The sequence below is a fragment of the Argiope bruennichi genome, chromosome 8 (assembly GCF_947563725.1).
Source record: "Argiope bruennichi chromosome 8, qqArgBrue1.1, whole genome shotgun sequence".
Classification (NCBI taxonomy): Eukaryota; Metazoa; Arthropoda; class Arachnida; order Araneae; family Araneidae; genus Argiope; species Argiope bruennichi.
Window position 1 is genome coordinate 12,316,106 of NC_079158.1, and position 20,634 is coordinate 12,336,739.

General features: G+C 28.6%; 1 protein-coding gene across 1 annotated transcript in view; it reads left to right on the forward strand.

Annotated features, from left to right (window-relative positions):
• Positions 1 to 17,374, forward strand: part of LOC129981644 (nose resistant to fluoxetine protein 6-like) — a 35,927-nt gene extending 18,553 nt beyond the window's left edge. Inside the window, exons 9-15 of the mRNA XM_056092570.1 lie at positions 6,983 to 7,142; positions 8,096 to 8,175; positions 8,393 to 8,536; positions 10,423 to 10,546; positions 12,110 to 12,284; positions 13,747 to 13,889; positions 16,590 to 17,374. Of these exons, the coding sequence (XP_055948545.1) occupies positions 6,983 to 7,142; positions 8,096 to 8,175; positions 8,393 to 8,536; positions 10,423 to 10,546; positions 12,110 to 12,284; positions 13,747 to 13,889; positions 16,590 to 16,709 (946 nt within the window). The 3' untranslated portion in view covers positions 16,710 to 17,374. The remainder of the gene's footprint in view (positions 1 to 6,982; positions 7,143 to 8,095; positions 8,176 to 8,392; positions 8,537 to 10,422; positions 10,547 to 12,109; positions 12,285 to 13,746; positions 13,890 to 16,589) is intronic.
• Positions 17,375 to 20,634: the final 3,260 nt, after the last annotated feature.

Below are 20,634 nucleotides of genomic sequence, written 5' to 3' on the forward strand. Positions count from 1 at the left end.
TCGTTTTTCCTTGACTATTTTTTGTCTTTCCGATAGAGTCATTTTTTGAGCCGTAAAGCAATCTGAACTTGAATGTTTACCACCGCAAAAAACTCAAGATTTCTTTACATCTTTATCTGCAGCAGTCGTTAACAAACCTATAGCTGTAGGTACTTTATTTCTCAAATTCTCCGAGCTATATTGTTTCTTTTTCAAAGGTCTGTATTCTTGGCCCTTTCCTAAACCGAAACCGGCTACAGCCAAACATATTCTTTCTTCTCCTTCAACTTCCGTTTTCAAAAATTGCATCAAATTATCCAATTTTCCTTTCGCGTCAGAGTTAATACTGGAAATATTACTACGATTCCAAGCCTTTAAAAATTCAGCTGGGAAACACGATTCAACCATAGGATACAAAATGGATGCACATTTATCTGTGGTTACACCTAATGTTTCTAATGCTCGTAAATATGATTCAAGCTTATCATACAAAGAAGTTAATGAAAATGTTTCTTTTGTTTGCACAGAAATAATTAATTTTAATAATTCTCTCACATATACTTCCACTAAAATATCTTCTCTACCAAAACGCGATTTTAAACCATCAATAGCCTTTTGATAGTTGGCGCCAGTTGGCGGAAAACTTTCAACAACCTCTCTAGCACGAGAACCAGAAATTGTTGCTTGAACTAGGTACTGAAATTTGTCTTCTGGTGCGATATCCTCATCTTTATGTATTTGCTCAAATTGACTCCAAAATGGGAGCCAATCTTTAATATCGTCGCCAAATTGTCTAAATTCTAATCTAGGCAGTGTAAACTTTCTCTTATAATTATTTAAATCAGCAGTAGAATTAGCAGAAAATGACTGACCTCTATTTTGAGATTGTATTCTTGCCAATTCTATTTCTTTTTCAATTTCAAGCTGCAATCTTCTATCTTCCTTTTCAGCTTCAAGCTGCAATCTTCTATCTTCCTTTTCAGCTTCAAGCTGCAATCTTCTATCTTCCTTTTCAGCTTCAAGCTGCAATCTTCTATCTTCCTTTTCAGCTTCAAGCTGCAATCTTCTATCTTCCTTTTCAGCTTCAAGCTGCAATCTTCTATCTTCCTTTTCAGCTTCAAGCTGCAATCTTCTATCTTCCTTTTCAGCTTCAAGCTGCAATCTTTTATCTTCTTTTTCGGTTTCTTCTTTTAATTTCCTTTCCGAAATAACATTACTTAAAAGTTCTTGAACGAATTCTGGATCATTCTTATATTCACAACTTTTTAAAATAAGATTTTTTAATCCAACTATCGTAATATTTTCTGATACGTCTTCTCCAATTTCAGACGCAACGTATTTCAGATCTTCTTTTTTAAAACCTTTTATTGCTTGAAACATCTTGATTTATTTTGTTTCGAGAAAGTCCTGTCGCGGACGCCAAAAAATGTTAAAGCTGCCTAAGAAAAAACACCGTTTTCTTTCGCTTTTTATATTAAAATAGAAAAACGATATCCCACCGGTAAAAAATTCAAACTTTGTTTATTCCATCTTGGGATTGATCTACAAGTTGCCATCTACAAAATGAGACAGCAAAAAATATTTCTTAAATAACGTTGCCATTCTAAAATAAACAAATAAATAAAATAAAATATTAATACATTTTCAACACCAATCAAGAGAACCCATCAAATTATTTGTTCCAGTAAAATTTGTTCCATTATCGCTGTATATAGTCCTAGGTCGCCCTCGTCTTGCGACGAATCTTCTAAAACCTAGAAGGAATCCATTAGTTGAAAGACTCTGTATTAATTCCAAATGAATGGCCCTATATACAGCGCAAGTAAAAAGCAAGATCCAGGCCTTTTTCCCATCCTTTAAATGAAGCGGCCCTGCTAAATCCACTCCAGTGACTTCGAATATCAAGGCTTCCCGTACACGATCTTCCGGTAGTGGCGCAGGAATTGATTCAATTTTCTTGCTCGTATATCTTTTGCATCTTATACACCTTGAGAGCACTTTCTGGACAGTTTTTCGGCCCTGCAGAATCCAAAATTTTTGACGGATATCTGTTAGGACAACTTGAACTCCAGTATGGGAAGAGATCAAATGATGTTCGAAAATCAATCTCTCCACTAATGGGTGCTTACAAGGCAATACTAGAGGGTATCTAAAATTTTCTTCATCATCTCGTCTAGTAATTTTAGTTTTCAATCTAATTAGTCCATCAGAATCATTAACACACAGAGTGATTTCAGTTTTGATCTTGCATCTTCGTTATTAAAGGTTTCTTGTTGCACGATTTGTATCACCTTTCTTTCGGCGGCATCTAGTTCTGCAACAGTTAAAAGATCTTTCATCTTGTTAATTGGATTTCGGCAATTTTGTACAAATCGTAGCATTCATGCTATCATTCGCACAATTTTGGAATATCTTGAGAACTTGTACCAGGATTTATTCAGATCTGTAGAGTTGACCACAGTTACGACCCTCTTTTTCCTTTCCCGGAAAACCTCTTCAAAATTGTATTCAGAGTCTGTCGCTGGCCATTCTTCTGGAAGTTTCAACCACTGTGGACCCTCCCACCATCTCGATTTCAAAAATCCTTGGATTGAGCAACCACGGGAAGGGAGATCAGCAGGATTGCAAGTGCCTGGGAGATGCTTCCAAGCATCCTTTGAAGAAAGACTTCTTATTTCTTCTACTCTGTTATTCACGAACGTACCCCAATGATCTTCTTTTTGAATCCAATAAAGAGCAACAGAAGAATCTGTCCAATAAAAAGTAGGTACGTCTCTCAAAGACATAGAATTTTTAATGTCTGAAGTTAACCTAGCTCCAATGCAGCATGCCAATAATTCTAGACGAGGTATTGTAATAACCTTTAAAGGTGCTACTCTACTTTTTGCTTCTATAAAATATATTTTGACTTCCTCTCCCAAGGTATTTCTCAAAAATACGACAGAACTGTATGCAACTTTGCTGGCATCACAAAAGGTATGAAGACTTAATCCTTCGGTGCAGCCATTGATCTTTACACATCTAGGGATCTTAACTTCAGACAGCAATTTCAAATCAACAATCAAAGTTTTGAATTTTTTCTGAATGTCATCTGGTAGAATTTCATCCCACCCTAAGTTTCTTTTCCAAATATTTTGCACTAAGAGTTTTAAACATATTGTCACAGGACATAAAAATCCAAGTGGATCAAATATCTTTTGAGACGTTGACAGAATATTTCTTTTACTGCAAACATCAAAATTAAATTCTGTATTTTGTAAATCACAGAAAAGGAAATCTTCATTTGTATTCCATAACAGTCCAAGTACTGAGGTTGGAGCGGTTGGCTCGTCCCGACTTAGGTCCCTTGTATATTCCCAACCTCGAAGATCAAAACAAGCCTTGGAAAGCAACAGCTTTGCTTCTTGAATGAATCGGGTAAGATCATCTTCATTGCGCACGGATGTCACACAGTTATCTACATAAAAGGAATTCTTCAATATTTCGGAGGTTTCAGGAAAGCACTCTTTACTTTCCTCTAGATGATTCATCAAAACCGCTGCCAAGAGGAAAGGACTACAAGTGAGGCCAAAAACAAGACGGCGGTGACGAAGTATCTCAAATTTTCTTGTTTCGTAATCTTTCCACCAAAGAAATCGCAAAACATCTTGATCCTCTTTTGCAATTGAGATTTGAAGAAAGGCTTTTTTTAATATCAGAAATTACCCCAATGTTATTTTGTCTGAATTTTCTTAAAATGGGTGGAATTTGCTCTATTAAATTTGGTCCCTTTTCCAGACAGTCATTTAAGGACGGAACTTTCTTAACTCGACAAGAAGCGTCAAACACTGGACGTACTTTGGTTGATGAGTTTTCCTTAAAAACACCTCGGTGCGGCAAATAATAACTTGGATTTCCTTCCTCCATTTTGGGCACTTTCTCTATTATATTTTCCTCAAGCCATTCTTCAAAAACAGCTTCATATTCTGCATATTTCTTTTCACCTTTTAACTTTTGTGAAGTATGGATACAACGTTGTTCAGCTGTGGATCTATTGTCGAATTTCTTTTGCTTCTATCCAAGGTAGCTTAACTATGTATCTGCCCTTTTCATCTCTATCCACTGTTTTCATAAAATGATCCATTGCGTTTCTTTTCATTTCTTCTTTAGATTTAGTTTCAACTGGATCCATAATACCTAAAGTTTCTAATTTCCAAAGATCAGCGATAGAGCTATTTTGTATTAGCATTGAAGTCACCAGTTGAGCGGAAGTATTTTCCTCTTTTCCTCCAAAAACTTTACCCATGATCAGCCAGCCTAATTTTGTTTCATATGCTACTAATCCACATTTCAGAGCATATATATTTCCTGAGAATAACTGTCCGCAAAAGTCAGCCCCTATCAGCAATTCAATGTCAGGACAATCATTGCCTTGATCAGAGAGTATTATATTCTTTTTCTTCAACTCCTTTTGCCAATTTCCTTTGTGGATCCGAGGTATTTTTCCGCATATAATTGGTTGATCGAGGACTTGCATATCGTAAGTGAATCCCGTATTCAAATTCTGAACGGTTATTTCATATAGTCCATGATCTTGTTTTTCTAACGTAGATCCACCAAATACCGAATGTATGATATTTTTAACTTCAATGGGCCTCAGATTCATTTCTTTAATTGTTTTCTCTAATAAGTATGATCGCTGCGAACCACTGTCAATAAGAGCTCGTACTCTGCGTGTTTTTCCTTCTGCTTTAATATTAACTTGCAATGTTTGAAGGAGAACTTCTTCAGCAGCACACTGATTGGATAAATTGACATTTAGATTCTCTTCCACCTCATGTGTTTTGACTTTTGGTTTGTTTGTTGGCAAATCTGGACACATCAAAGTCCAATGCCTCTTATTACAAAGCAGGCACTGTACATTTGACTTGCAAATTCTTGACCTATGGCCAGGCTTTAAACAAGTGAAGCAGCATTTTTTATTTTCCAAAATCTTTTGTTTCTTTTCAAAATCAAATTTTTTGGCATAGTAACATTCTTTGCTTTCGTGAGGTTTTTCACAAAAAACGCATATGGTATTATGTTTTCTTTTTTCTCTACCTCCTGAAAACAAATCTGTAGCAGTAGCCACAGAATCAGAATTCCTCCTATTACACACCTTAGGTGCAAATCCTGATTTCGCTAAGCGAATTCTTTCCTCACCTTCTATTTCTGTTTTCAGAAAGAGTAATAAGTTTTTCAGTTTTTCTGAATAAGCATTGCTTTCCGGGTCATGATTTGCTATTATCATTGGATTACGCAGCCATACCCTGAAAATATCTTCAGGTATGCAGGATTCCACCAGGGGGAAAAGCATTGCTGAATACTTGTCTGATGTTAAACCAATTGATTCTAGAGCTCTTAAGTAAGTTTCTAATTTATCATAAATTTGCGACGTGCTTAATTTTCTTTTAGCTTCTGAAGCATTTATTATAACTAATTTTAGTAGCTCACGAACGTAGTATTCAATAAGCAACTCATCCTTTCCGAAACGCGATTTTAAACTTTCTATTGCCTTGCAATAATTCGTATTTGTTGGAGGATAACTGTCTATAATTTCCCGAGCTCTAGTTCCTTCACTTACACATTGGATCAAATATTGAAATTTGTCTTCATTTTCTAATTTATCATCATCATCATGAATACGCTTAAATTGACTCCAGAAAGCCAGCCAATTCTTAATTTCACCGTTAAATTTAACGAGTTCTATTTTAGGTAACTTAAGTTTTCGTTTAATTCTAGGAGAAACAGAACCAACGCTTTCCTTTTCAGCGTAAGAGAGTTTAGTCAAATATATGTCCACATTTACTTTCGCATCAATCATTTTTGTGCTGTATTCTTCGATTTTCATATACTCATCTTCATACTTTTCGGTATCCGAATTTTCCAGAAGAAAACTACATATTTCATTATCTAATTTGGCCAAATCCGAATAAATTCGTTCCAAATTGCCGAAAAGTGATTTAATTTCTTTTTCCTTAGGTTCATCGACCTTTAATCTTTCAATTAAAACATTATACGTTTTCGTAAAGTTAGATCTAATAGGTGATCGCTTCTTAACGGACATCTCCATTTTTATTTCACTACTTAATTCTTATTGCAAATAAAAACAGACGTACCGTATTTTTAGCAATCACGTCCGGGTTCACCACAATGTTGAGACTCTACCTGAATTTCATTTCATTCAGTCGTTTCTCCGCTAATAAGATTCAAAGATGTGGGATCGTAATGTGAAATAATCCACTCATTATTAATCTGACTTCATTTTATTATCTCTCTATCTATATACAATTCTATTTACATGCTATATATAATTTTAAAATGCTTGCTTTTTTAGTTGCCATATACAAAAACATACATTGGTTTCGCGCGCAGTTAATTCTGATTTTAGAGTTGTAAAAGCAAGTTATAACTCTAGTATGATTAAAGTTAAAATTAGTTTTTTAGCCAAAGGCGCTCGTAACAAAGAGTTTTTTTTTGACATCTGCTGTCTCTTAAAAGTTATGAGGAGGTAACTCTATTCGTGTATTTAAGAAAAAATCATTACAATATATCTTTACGTTTTGCTATTGTTCATCCACCTTATGATAGAGTCACGGCTTCGACAATAGAAAGATTGCTGGTTTGGGCGTGACCTACGGGAGAAAACTCCCGAGGGCCACGGTTTGGGACACGATTTTATGGAACGAGCAGAATAGCTACATTTAAAGATAAAGTGAAAGATCTCTCTTTCCACTTTGCTGAGAGAATTTAGTTTTTTACGTTTCTTTCCTTTATAATCAGTTTCTTTCTATATAAACCAAATTAAAAGGAATAATACCATTAAAAGTTTTTGAATAATTCGTTTATTTAAATTATTTATTTGAATTAATCGTTTTAAGCTTAACCTAATTTAAATATGTTTCGATTTAAAATTTTCTTTTTAAATAATTTTAGAATTTGTAATAAGGTGCGCTAATATTACTAACAATCTTTCTTTTTGCAGATTAACTCCAGCATATATGGTTGTTGTTTTTTTCTATATATTCGTTTTTAAGTATATGGGCTCTGGGCCATTTTGGGAAGATGATCATTGTGATGCATATCATGGCTCTTGGTGGAAATACTTACTGTACATCAATAATTTTATTCCTATCCATCAAATGGTAAATAAAAATTTGAAGTTTATAAGGCATATTTCTGATTATGTAGAAAACTAGGAAAATATTTTCTATCTAATTTTTTTAAAGAGTAATTTGACGGTACTTAATAAATTAATTTTGCTTTATAAGTAATTAATAGAGCAAATTTACTTAAATGTATACCCTATGCTATTTATGAAAGTAATATATTTAATATCTAAGCTAAAGTATTTGATGTTAGATAAGTATGTTCCATTTTATCTCATATATTTTTTTTATTAAATTGCGAAATTAGTTAATAAATATTAACTTATTATGGGACTGAATTTTTATAAATAATAAAGTTTTTGAAACATACGATTATCAAAGTATTTTACATTTTATTTCATATTTCATAGCATTGTATTTGATTGTTTCCAAAATTTTAATAAACATTACAAAAGTCTTGCAGACTAATAAAAATGATAAAAAATAAATATTTTGGAGTAAAGGGTAATTTGAAACTAAAATAATATTAATGCATAAGAAATCATGCAATATGAAGTAAATTACTCGGGCATTTTATGACTTTAAGGACGTATGGTGTCACATGAGACTTGATTCATTTAATAGAAAGGTCATGTTGAAAATAAATAACTTATTCTATTAAAATTGTATAGTTTTAATGTTTATCAAAATTTGATACTTAAAAAGATTTTGTTGAGAGGATAGTGAACATTATGCATAAGAAATTTAATTGAAATTGGAAAGAATATATCTACTACCAATGTATCTACAAAACCAGCTGTAAACCAAAGGTGACTTGAATCCAAAATATTTAATAATACTTATATCTGTTTTTCCATTTTTTAAATTATTTTTGTTTTTGCTACTACTTTATCAATAAATATATTTGTAATATTTATTTAATCACATATTTGCTTTTATATATATTGTTTGAATCTATTGATTTAATTAACTTGCAAACATATTTGCAGTGTATTGGATGGTCATGGTATCTTGCTAATGATATGCAGTTTTATTTCATAAGTCCTCTCTTTTTATATCCTTTGTGGAGGTAAGATTTTTCGATTTATAAAACTTATTGCTGAATAATTATCTATTACTTTTTGGAAAATTCATGTCTTTCAATATACATTTGTATATAATTCTGTATACTTAATAATAACATTAAATAATTGAGGAATTATTATTCACCAATTTTTCTAACTATCCCATCAATATTGATTTATTGCTTCATAAAATAATATTTGTACAAAATTCTCACTCTGCAGATGGCCTCGTATTGGGTTTGGAATACTTGCACCAATTCTTCTTGGGACATGGATTACCACTGGAGTTTTGAGCTATAAATATGATCTTATTCCTATGTTTGTTGGAGCAGTTAATGCAAAAGATTTGGATGCTTATGGGAAAAGGTAACTTTTAACCCATTTTATTGAATTATTTTATGTATTTGATTTTCATTTTTTTTATATATATTTCTAATATAAATGTTTGTCTGAATTCACATTGAAGTGTGTGAAATATATATTGTTAAACTGGTTATAATGATAAGTTAGTCCTATCAGATGCAATATACTGAACACTTCATTTTGGTGGCAGTGGGTTTCTGGAATAAATGCAAGATGACCATTAGATTGTTTCATTTAATGTAACATAACATCATATGAGATGATCTTTTATTCATTTTGCTGAGATTTGTTCTAATATGATTCTATCTAAAACGATTATTTCTTTCAATATGCAGTTTGCATTGCTTATAAACTCGTACTCATATTGCTTTTAAATTATACCAGATTTGAAATTGCTAGATATATATTCGGTTTTGAAAGGAGTATCCATTGGCATGTTTTAGTTTATAACTTAAAAAGTAATTTATTTCAAAGAATTATAACATGAAACTTGTTCCACAAGTTAAAAAGAAATTAGATGAGCAATTTTTATATTGATATTCACCATCCAATTCATTATAAATTTATTTTCAATATACACACACACTTTTGTATGTGGAGAAACATGATCCATTTTAAGTTTTAAAAAAAATGTACATAGAAATAAGAATTTCAATTCATTTTTTCCTTTACTATCATATTTATAATTGCACCTAGGAATGATGGTAGATACAATCCCACCTTGGGAAAGCCATAACTTAATTTCTACATGATAATCTCTTTACAAATTAAGCTCTTTTATTTAATTTCAAATAGCTTTATAATTAATTAATAAACTATTCCTATGAGATTTTTGATTTGGTGAAGAGAATTTTTAATACATAAATTTTAATAAAGAAATCACAAATTTTTTATTCATACTAATAAAGAATTTTTTTAATAAATTTCAACAATCTATCTAGATTGCATATTTTATTTATACTTCGACAATTATGATTTAATTGAAAAAAAGAATCCATTGGAAGTTGTAAAATGAAATCATTAAATATGTAGGGATAAAGTTTTTAATTAATAAAGAGTATTGTGTTGTACACTGTTGGGCAGATAGAAATAGATCCATTTGATGGATTTCAGATGCAATATATCTTCTATCACTTGTATTTCATCCAGGATTTGAAATAAATTTGCAATTTTGATGTTGAAATGTCATTCTTAATTTCATTCGGTTTGGCTAGTTTGGTTAGTGCATTATTATGTTCATATAAATATATGATTAAACTGATATATTTCCAATAACTTTTTTTAGAAGGAGGGGGGGGGGGGTTGGTATTCCAAAAATTCTAAAATTTGAAGGTTTATAAAATTTTTTAAACCTCCCCCCCCCTAATCTTTTTGTTTAGATAACCACATTGCTTCTTCTTTGTATACTACAGTTTCTAGAAAGAAAAAGGATTAATTTATGGTATAAATGTGGTGTATGTGCGATATGGCACTTTCCAATGTGAATGTATTTATTGACTTTTCTTAAGAAATTGCATGGATTCAAACTTTTCACATTTATTCTGAGTTCATAAAATGTGTCACTAGAATTGTATTTCATATTCTTATTTCTTCTAATTCTGTATTTGATAATAATTTGTGTTCCTTGAAATTCCTTTTGTTTTTTACTCCAAGTTGTAACATCTTCTTAATGACCTTAAACAGGATCTCAAAGAAATGTTGCTAGCATCTTTGCAGGCATTTCAATATTTATAAATGAAAACTATGAAAAAAAAATGAATAAATTGAATGCAAAAATATTTCAGTACTTCTGAATATTATGAAATCTGTTAATATTCTTTTTTAAGCCAATTATAAAAATAAATAAAACAAGCTGATTTATTTTGTGTACCTTTTTTTTCTTCAAACAGAATGTGGGACTCCTTTGATCTTATCTATGATAAGCCCTACTGCCGAATTGCTCCTTATATAATTGGAGTGATTTTGGGTTTCATGCTGTATAAATTAAGTGATAAGAAAAATTTCATGAATTGGGTAAGGATATATCTTTTTCTATTATATTATTCTCTTTATTTCTATCAGTAAAATATGTTTACCTTTATTCTGCTGTCTTAAAAAAAAAAAATCTGTTTGTAAAAATCAGTGATGAAACTACTAAATTATTTTGTTGCAAATATCATTGAAGTTATCAAATTATACAAAAATGTGTTTTTGTTATTTATGCTCCTCGTTTCTTATAAATACATTAAAATTGTGGAATAAATAATAAATTCCTGAATTCAGACATATTACGAGACAAAAATAATATCATTTTTATTGATTTTTAACCAGTTATAGGATTAATACGGAATACATTAAAAAAAAATTCTACTTGTAATTGGATACAACTAAAAAACGAATTTATATTGAAAAAATCTGCTATAAATAACTGTGAATGTAATTTAAAAAAATGCATGTATGTAAAAATGTATGTAAAAAATGTATGTAAAAGCGAAAGTGAAATCCTATTTCTGAATTAATGTTCAAAGAAAACAATTTTTTCTTTAAATCTTAATTTTATTACTGACTTAAGTACAAGTTTAAATTATTTGATAGATGATTGTGAAATTCATTATGAAATTAAAAATATTGTGATAGAATGTGTATTAAAATTTAAAAAAAAATATTAAAATAAAAAAATTGTACAGCAATGAAATCAACATCATTAAAAAGTTAGTTTTTGAGTTTTAAGGTAATACAAAAATCATTTTTTGAGATAAATAGTTTTTGAAGATATGATCATCAACTTCCATTTGTAAACCATAGCGATATAACAACTGTTAAGTCTATTTTCGCACTCAATTAAATTATTTTTTATAGGTGATAAATTGCTAAATCTGGTAACTAATTGTATTTTTTAGTTAATATTTGGCGTATTTGCCACAATTTGACAACAACTGCCAAAAAATCTTAAATTTTACTGAAGCCATATTTCATGATTTCTTTTTACATCTTTTTTTCTTTATTTGGTGTGGAGTTTTTGATGTTATGTTGAGCTCATTATGTACATGAATGCATATTTAACATTTTCTTTTCTTTAATCATTTAAGAAGAAAGTAATAAAAATTTTGCATTTTTTTTGTATATAATTCTTCTATGTTTGGTAAGTGTAATTTTTTCTTTAACTGCTTTTGGTATTTTCTTATTTAATATTTGCATGCTTTTTCATTTGCCTTTTTTACATTATTTCGTGTACCAACACTTTTTGCATACTTAAATGTATCACATGTGTAGTATTTTTTTGCATTTATTTCCTCATCATATTATAGTATATAACTCTACAGATCCGTATCCTTTGTATTTTATCTTACATTTACATATGGGTTTTTTTTTACATGTTTACTGAATTTTTTCCCTTTATGTTCATCATTACCTTTATATTTTTCAATATTGTTATGTTTACATTTCTTCTTTAATTTCTCTTATTTCAACATTTTGATAAATCATTTCCAAATTAATATAACAATAATTAAGTAATTAATTATCAAAATAATATTAATCTAATGATTATTATGCATTTTGATGAAGTTCTAAAATATAAAATATGTATTATTTTAGTGGCAACAAGCATTAGGATGGGCATTAGCTGCATTTTGCTCTCTAAGTGTCGTTTTTGGTTTATATCATGTGGAAATGAGTAGGACAACTTCATTATTCTACAATGCATTGTGCCGTTCTTCCTTCACTATTGGATTGGCATGGGTTATATTTGTTTGTGAAACAGGTCATGGAGGTATGTTTTAAAACTTAACATGTTTGTTAATACTGTTATGATGAATTTGCTTTTATTGATATTTTATGAATTATTGCTTTTAATTCTTGCCATCAGTTACAATCCCTAAGTATTGTTTATTAATGATTTTTTTTAACTATCTATAGTTTTTACACATTCTATCTAAAACTGTTAATATGTATTTTAAAATTAAAAAAAGACCTTTTTTTTGTGTAATGTAATGAATAATTTTTTCAGATATTCATGAATAAAGCTCATTATATACAGATTAAGAAGGAATCTCATTCTATTTGCAAGTTTATAAAAAAACTGTTTATAATTTCCTCATGCAAATATAATATATAATATTTTAAAAGTTTATAAAAGTTTGTTACTTTTAACTATTGTCTGAAAATTATTTTTTCTTTGATTTAATTTTGTAAAAATATTACTCTCGCAAATTTTTTTTCTGTCCAAACTGCTTCTGCTTCAATTGTGTGTATATATATATATATATATATATATATATATATATATATATATATATCTTTCAAACTTATGAACAAACAGTTATAAACTTCATTATATGAATAAACAGTCAAAACATTTACCACTATAAAAATTGAAAATAAATTCTATTTTCTTCTGCATAGAATATCTTTCATTACATTTTATAAATTTTTTATTCTCTAAGAAAACCAATGTAAAAATAACTATTATTTACTCTGAATTTTTGTATTCATTATAACCTTAAATTTATGAAATGATGATAAATAATGTGTACATTGCAGATTATTATTTTGAAAAAAAAAAAACTCACAAAGATATAAATCTTTTTATTGTTATTAAGTGAATAACTGCATTTATTAAAAATTTGTTAAAATATTAGAAATTCATTTTGAAATTGAAACTGACTGAAAGAAGGAATTTTTCATCAACTGATCATCTTAAGACATTGATTTTAAAAACTATAAATATTTTTTCTACTTTTATTTGATTACTTGAATTAATTGTTAGGCATGCTAAAATAATACACCAATTTTTATTATTGATTAATTTTTAAAAGCATCTTTTCCTTATTGTTTATAAAATTTTAATTAGTCATATTATCTGTGACTTTATCCATAAATTTGTTAAAAGATGAATTGAAAGTGCCTCTAGATTTTTTTTTGTCTTCATCAAAACTACACTAAGAACATAACTATATCCGACTTGTATTTTACTTTTTGATGAATTTGAATAAGTTTTAAATTTCATCTGAGGATGATTAAAAAGGTAGCATCAAGAAGAATTATAATATTCCAGTTTTTAAGTTTGTATAATAAAAATTATGATATATATATATAATTAAAAAATCGATTTTCTGTCTTTTTTTATTGTTCTGTTTTAAATATTTGAAAATTAACATTTTGAGTTAAAGCTGTTTAAAATTTTCATCTTAATTCCTAAACAAAGGATTTTATTTGATTACTTTTACTCGTAGGTTTTATTACTAAATTTCTGTCATGGAAACTTTTCATTCCATTGAGCCGCCTTACTTATTGTGCCTATCTTGTCCACCCAATTCTAATTCATGCTTATTATCAAGCATATCCTACAGCATTGTATTTTACTGAACTCTTGATGGTGAGTAATTTATTTATTTTTATTTTTTCCAACATTAATAATCTTATGTACTTAATCAATTACTAGCAATATGCAGGATTATTAAAAGTAATTGTAAATGTCTGTGTGTCTTTTAAAAAGTGATAGAATGAAAAAGAACTGAACATTATACTGAAGGAAGTGTGATCCATGTTGTCATGAAAAATTTATCTAATTTAAAATTTAACAAACTCTGTAATTAGATAATAATGCTTTAATTGGCAAGAAAGCTCAAAATCAGAAATTATCAACACATAAGCAACAAATTATTATTAAATAATCATAACAGTACAAAGTGCTGAGAGAGAACACACCGGGGATCAACATTTCGAAGAGACACTTCACTGACTTTGATTAACAAACTTCGTTTATGCGATTCTGTTTTTATAAATCTCTTGGCCGAGCTTCAGATAGTATAGAACAAATGCTGGAACTTGAGTCCTAATGGAGATACTGCCAAGATTCTTAAATTATTCGAATTCTTCATTTTTTATATCAAGTCATTCAGCATTTGTTAAAGCTAGCTATCTGTAAAACACAATATTGCTTCCCTGCATTATTAGTTTCCTTACAAGGAAACTAGTTATGCAGGGAAGCAACATTACAGATTCGTAATGCTATGATTATCCATTTCACATCAGTTCCTGTGCAGGTATCTTAAACGAAACTGAAATTACTCTTATTGAATGCTTCACACGATAGTAAAATAGATTATTGCATGTTCATTGCCTGTGTGGCCAAGGAAAGTGACCCCAAACAATTAACAATTATTACATATACATACAAAATTTTTAAGTTCCTTCTGTCTGATGTTCAGATCTTTACTTCCTACTGCTCTTTGAAAGAAGTTAAAGCCATCTATAATCGATTCAATTATTTTAGAAAGGTCTATATTTGGTTGTGAAATATTTTTTTAATTGTTGTGGAAATTATGTAATTTTTATGGATTTTAACATTTTAATGTATCCCCATATTTTTAAATTTAATAAATAATAAAAGCATCATATTTTATAAATTTTCTTGTTTAATAGTTTTACGATTATAAATTCACATAGTATTACATCAAATTGAATGAAAAAAAAAAGGAACTTATAAAATGCAGCTTGGGAATATTAAGTTGAAAGTATTAATATTTAAAATTTATGGTAGATCGTGATTTATGTAATAATTGTAATTGATTTGAAAAAAAATTATTCCAATTTATTTTCACAGTTAAAGTATCAGTGTTTAAAATTTAAATATTTTAAAATCAGATAAATAATGATAATAATAAAAATGAATTATAAATTACAAAAATTCGTTTTAAGAATAAAAAGAAATTATTAAATACCTATTCTTTGTATTTAAAAAAAAAATTAAATCTCTCATTGTTCAGTACCTAGTTTTAATCTATATATTATTATCGTATATAATAGATTAACTGCTGTTCTTGTATAGCTATTATGTTTAAAAGAATAGGTGAAATTTCATAACTTCTTTGTCTCAAATATCAGATTGTGAGTCGCCGTAAATCTTTTTTTTTTATTACGTTATCTTTGACTGTGGTTTCTATTTCACATATTTTTACTTTCACTAAGTTAAATAATCAAGATACAAATTCTATAACATTCAAGCTATTTCTTTTTCATTTTTTATTTCATTTATTGTCTTGAAATTATTAATCTTGATTAAAAATTTAATTTTGGGGTAGACAAAAACAAAAGCCAATGAGGCACAGTTTTTAAAATTAAATTATATCTCTGAACTCTTGGGAATTTTTTAGGTTACATGTTGAGTACCATTTTAAACTGACATAACTTTCATAGTGAAATTTTACTTTCTTGGAAAGAAGTTAATTTTGTTCTGCAGTGTTGCTGTCACACAGGTTTTTGATATCTTTTAAAATCTTTGTTTGATATTATTCTATTGCTTCTAGATGTTACGAAATTTTGTGCTTGATTTTATAGTGCAGGATGCTATAAATTAAGTATATTTCTTATAAATTAACTACAATTTTTACTACTTTTGATATTTAATATATATAACAATTAATATTACATTTGTAGATCTGATTCAGTAGGGTTCATTTGAAATTGCTAGTCTCTTTAAATGAAGAGATTAATGAAATATATATTTGATGTGTTTGTTTAGTTGTATATGAATTAAATTTTGCAAAAGTTTCTAATTTTTGATATGAGACTTCATAATTAATGTAACCAATCCTTTGTCTGTTGCTATGCAATTTATCTTGAAAAAAGATCTAGAGTTATACTGTTAATATTAATTTCCTACTTTTCTGAATATCTTTCAGTTATGTTTCTTTATATCTGTTTAAGATAAATATTTCTCATTTCTTCAACATATGCTCAGAATTACTTTTTCAGATTTTTTTTATGTGTATACTTAATATACATATTGTATTCCATAATTTTTGTGAACAATTTTTTAAATTCATTAACGACTTTGACATTTATTTTTTTATTGAAATTGTATCCAAAATTGAATGATATGAATGATCAGCTATTTTTTTAGTAAATATATATTTTATATATTTACATAATTTTTTAATAAATATTTTCTAATTAAGAAATTTTTTTGTGAAATTATATTTATACAGAATATTGTTTAATAAACTTTCTTGCATTAAAAGTTTGATTTAAAGTTTAATTACTTTATTTATTTTAATTTCTTATCTTTTTATAGGTAACGAATTTTATGGGTTTCTTGATTATGTCATATGGAATCGCCTTTTTATTTTCCTTAACATTTGAGTCTCCTCTAATGAATTTAGAAAAACTCATTGTAAAGCGAAAATCAGGATAAAGCTATATATTATTTGAAGACTCTGTAATAATTTGAAATGATGGTGCATTGAAGCCTATCAATCTTTTATAAATTGTGATAAAAGAGCCATGCAACAAATCTAAATTAGTTCAAGTTAAGGTTTTTAAATTTAGATCAAAATTTTTATCTAACATTTTCTCTATGTTGACTGCACAGGATTCATTCATTCATAAGATTCATTTTTTTTAGAAATAATTTTTAATTCCATTCTTTTAAGTTGTACTTATTGGTATATGATTTATCTGTTTGTTTAAACTGTATAGTTGTTACACTATTATTGCTTACATTAACTGCATTGAAGTATTTAAAGTTTTTCTATTTAAATTCAGTTTTAAAAGAATTCATGTTTAACAAAATGAGTTTTGTTATTTGGCAAAGAAAATATTTAAAGATTTTATCTTTTCTGCATGACATCCTTGGATTATTGTTTGTTATAAGCTTACATGTAAACTGTACATTCTTTTTTAAAAATTCGTTTTATTGAATTTTTATGTTTGAATTTTAATGTTATTTAAGACAGATCTGATTGTTGCTCAGTTTTGACGTGGTGCTTAAGGGCAAGTTGTTTTGATATTGAATTTTTTATCCTTTTCTGTATGGCAATTATGAAGTGAGAAAGATTGTAATAAAGTGAGAAGAAAGAAGTTTGTGTTTGATTTATTTGCATACATATAAACGCATGAATTGCATATCTTACACTTAACATTTAATGTGAACAAAATAAAAGTCTGTTTTAAAAAAATGTTTTGATAAAAAATAGATATCATGATATCAATTGATGGTTAGGCTTTTATTTTGTCAATTATTTCCAGACTGATAATTTTAAAGTGCATTAATAAGTTATTGAAAAATTATTGTTTTTCATAAATATTTCGATTTTTTTTAAAGATGAGAAGAGAAATTTATCGTGTGTCAGTAAATACTGTCAGCTTACTTATGATAAAGATTATTTGCCTTTATTTGATTTACAAATAAATAGGTGCTGCACTTAGTTGAACGAAATTTTTTGAAACCAAAAGCTGTCATGTTAACCTTCTGGCAGCGTAATTCTTTAAAATCACTATTTAGATGCGATGTTTGCAAATAAGTTCGAATATTTTTCAAAGAAAGTGAACTGATACTGTATGTTACACGATAATAATATAATATAATAAAAGTCTGTAATCGTAAAAATAAACACTCTAAACTGCGAAAAACACAGGATGCGACAGAAAATGGACTGATTGCCAAGCCGCGGAAATCGCGGGATACGCAGCTGGAAGGTTAATTGAAAATTAGATTTTCTAGTTCAAATTGAAAATATTAATATTGTCACTTAACATAAAAAATATACTTAAATAAGGTTTTAGAATTGATCAAAATAAGAATGCAATAAAATTTAATTCAAAAATAAATTATACAACAAAATAATAGGTATCGTTGAAAAGATAACTTTTTAAATTTCAAAATGACGTTAAAATCATTTTGGTGCTATTATATTTTCGAAAGCTGTTGCCGAAAAACGCAAAAATTTCGCTCGATCTTTAATTAAGTAGTACATTCCCACATTTCAAAGTATTTACGTGGTAAGTTTAGTAGCTCTAGTTTTCTAGTCTTTTTAGACCTCTCTGTGTTCGAAAAACATATTTCTCTCGAAAATGTCTGCCTCGCTGTGGGAAAGATAATTAAATATTTTGAGCTAGACGAATGAAATTTGGTATATGTTCTTTACACCAAATTTGTGGATTTCTGTAGAATTGTAAGCAAACTCTATTTCGAAGAAGTCTAATGGTTTAAGACTTACAACGTTATCTATCGTGTTTGGCTAACTACAAAATGAAGAGAGCTAGATCGATAAAATTCAGTATACACAGATTTGTAAATACTTGTTAAATTTTGAGCCAAATCCAACAAGGAATTGTAAGCCTGTCGGTCTGTACTTTCAGAAGCATGTAAACGCTATAGTTAAAAAATACATTGATTTAAATATATCAAATTTGGTATGTGATTTAGTGATTGTAATTGTAATTCCATGTCAAATTTTGGTTTTCAATCGATTGAGAAAAAAATCGTGTCTAAAGCCCAAATTTGCCTTTATTAAAGAATAAGCGAGAAAGTTTTAGAGAGACCATTCTCATTGGTTTTAGATATAAGTGAACTGAACCAATTGAGTTTTGGAAAGAATTTGTTTTTCAGCTGCACAGGAAGACTCAACTAAAATTCCATTTCCTTCATTAAAACATTTGTTAACGGTTCTGCATAGAAAAGAATAATAAAAATAGTGCGGAGCCATTGAGATTTATACGTCACAAAATACAATTTTTTACTCCTCCTGATGAAGGGAAGGGGGAATCAAAACGCATCATTAAGCTATATGTTTGGTAAGATTGCGAAGTGGCTTTGATAATACATGCGTCAAATAATTTCTTTTGTTAATTTATTCACAGCTTTCATTTCTATGTTTGGTCTATGAAACGGAGGCAGATGTCAACTCGAATTTCAGTCATTCGCTGATTCGCGCCTAATCGGGAAAAGAAATCGTCTGTTTCAGAACTGGATTGTACCGTCCGGTTATTGTAGAATGCGCTTGAAAGGTCGGATTATGTTTTGTGTTTTACTTAAAGCGTGTGACGACTCAAAAAATCATGGTTATGCATTTGTTGAATGCAGCGAGAATAATTTTGGTTTCTGAGAAATATTCAAGCTTTTGCAGAACATTTCGACAACGGATTATGCTGTCTGGAAGCTGAAGTCGATGAAGAGTTTAAGAGGTAAAATGTTTAATTAATTAATTTTAAGTATTAGTGTCTGAATTGAGAACGGCGAATTTTGTAATTAAGATGGATAATCCAAATATAGAATTGCTATTTATAGAGAGAATGAATGAAATTCTAATGAAAACACCCATAAAAGAGTGACATGCTTCATTAAATAACCAAAAATGATGTATTCATGTTCAGTTATATACGTTCCACAGGAGAACTGAAAATTCCAGCATTAATTTTGTGTAATTGTGGTATCACAATATTTAAAAATTCCAAGTATACGGAAGATTGTAGGGATTTTTTTTTTTTGTAAAAACATTTATTACTGTAGTCTATATATGCTTCTGTGATATATGGGAAAAACTATCTTTACAGGAGAAGTATATATACAAGAACCTTCTATGTAAATGTGTATTACTTAAGCATTTTGAAGGATTATTATGCAACCAAAATCTGTTTTATCTATTAAATTCTATTCCAATTTTCAGTATTGCTTTAAGAATATTGCTTATTGTATCAATAAGTGTAGCAAGTGGCGAAAGGCGTTTCTCTAAGGTAAAATATAGAGATTTTCACGTTTGACTATTACGCAAAATGAATCTTGATGGTTAGGCTAATTTGGCGATTGAATATGAAATTGCTTGATATGAAATTTAATTGAATAAGTCAAAACAAATTATAACGCGAGCAAATTATAAAAATCCATAAACTACGAAATAAAAGCGGAATTGAAAATCCTACTTGGGAATTATTGTCCGAAGAAAGCATTTCTTAAATCTCAATTTTAACACTGGCAGAAGCACGCGATTGACTGCTTACGAGTTAGAGTTTCATAATGTTAAAAAAACCATGTTGTAAATAGTGTATTATATTAAAAAATTATTAAAAATAAATAAAAAAAACATTGTACAGAAAGGAAATTGATATCATTTAAAAATTAATGTTTTGAATTCTTACATAATGCAAAATATTCGTTTTGTGAGATAATAGTTTTGGAAGATACGGTCATCCATTATCATACGTAAATCATACCGATTACTCATTTGGGAATGGGTAAGCCTTTCTCGCGCCCGATTAAGCTTTGCTTTACGTCTTATTTCTTTTTTATTATTTTTTGCATCTTTGTCTTTCTGTGTGAATATAATGTTTGGTAAACCTTC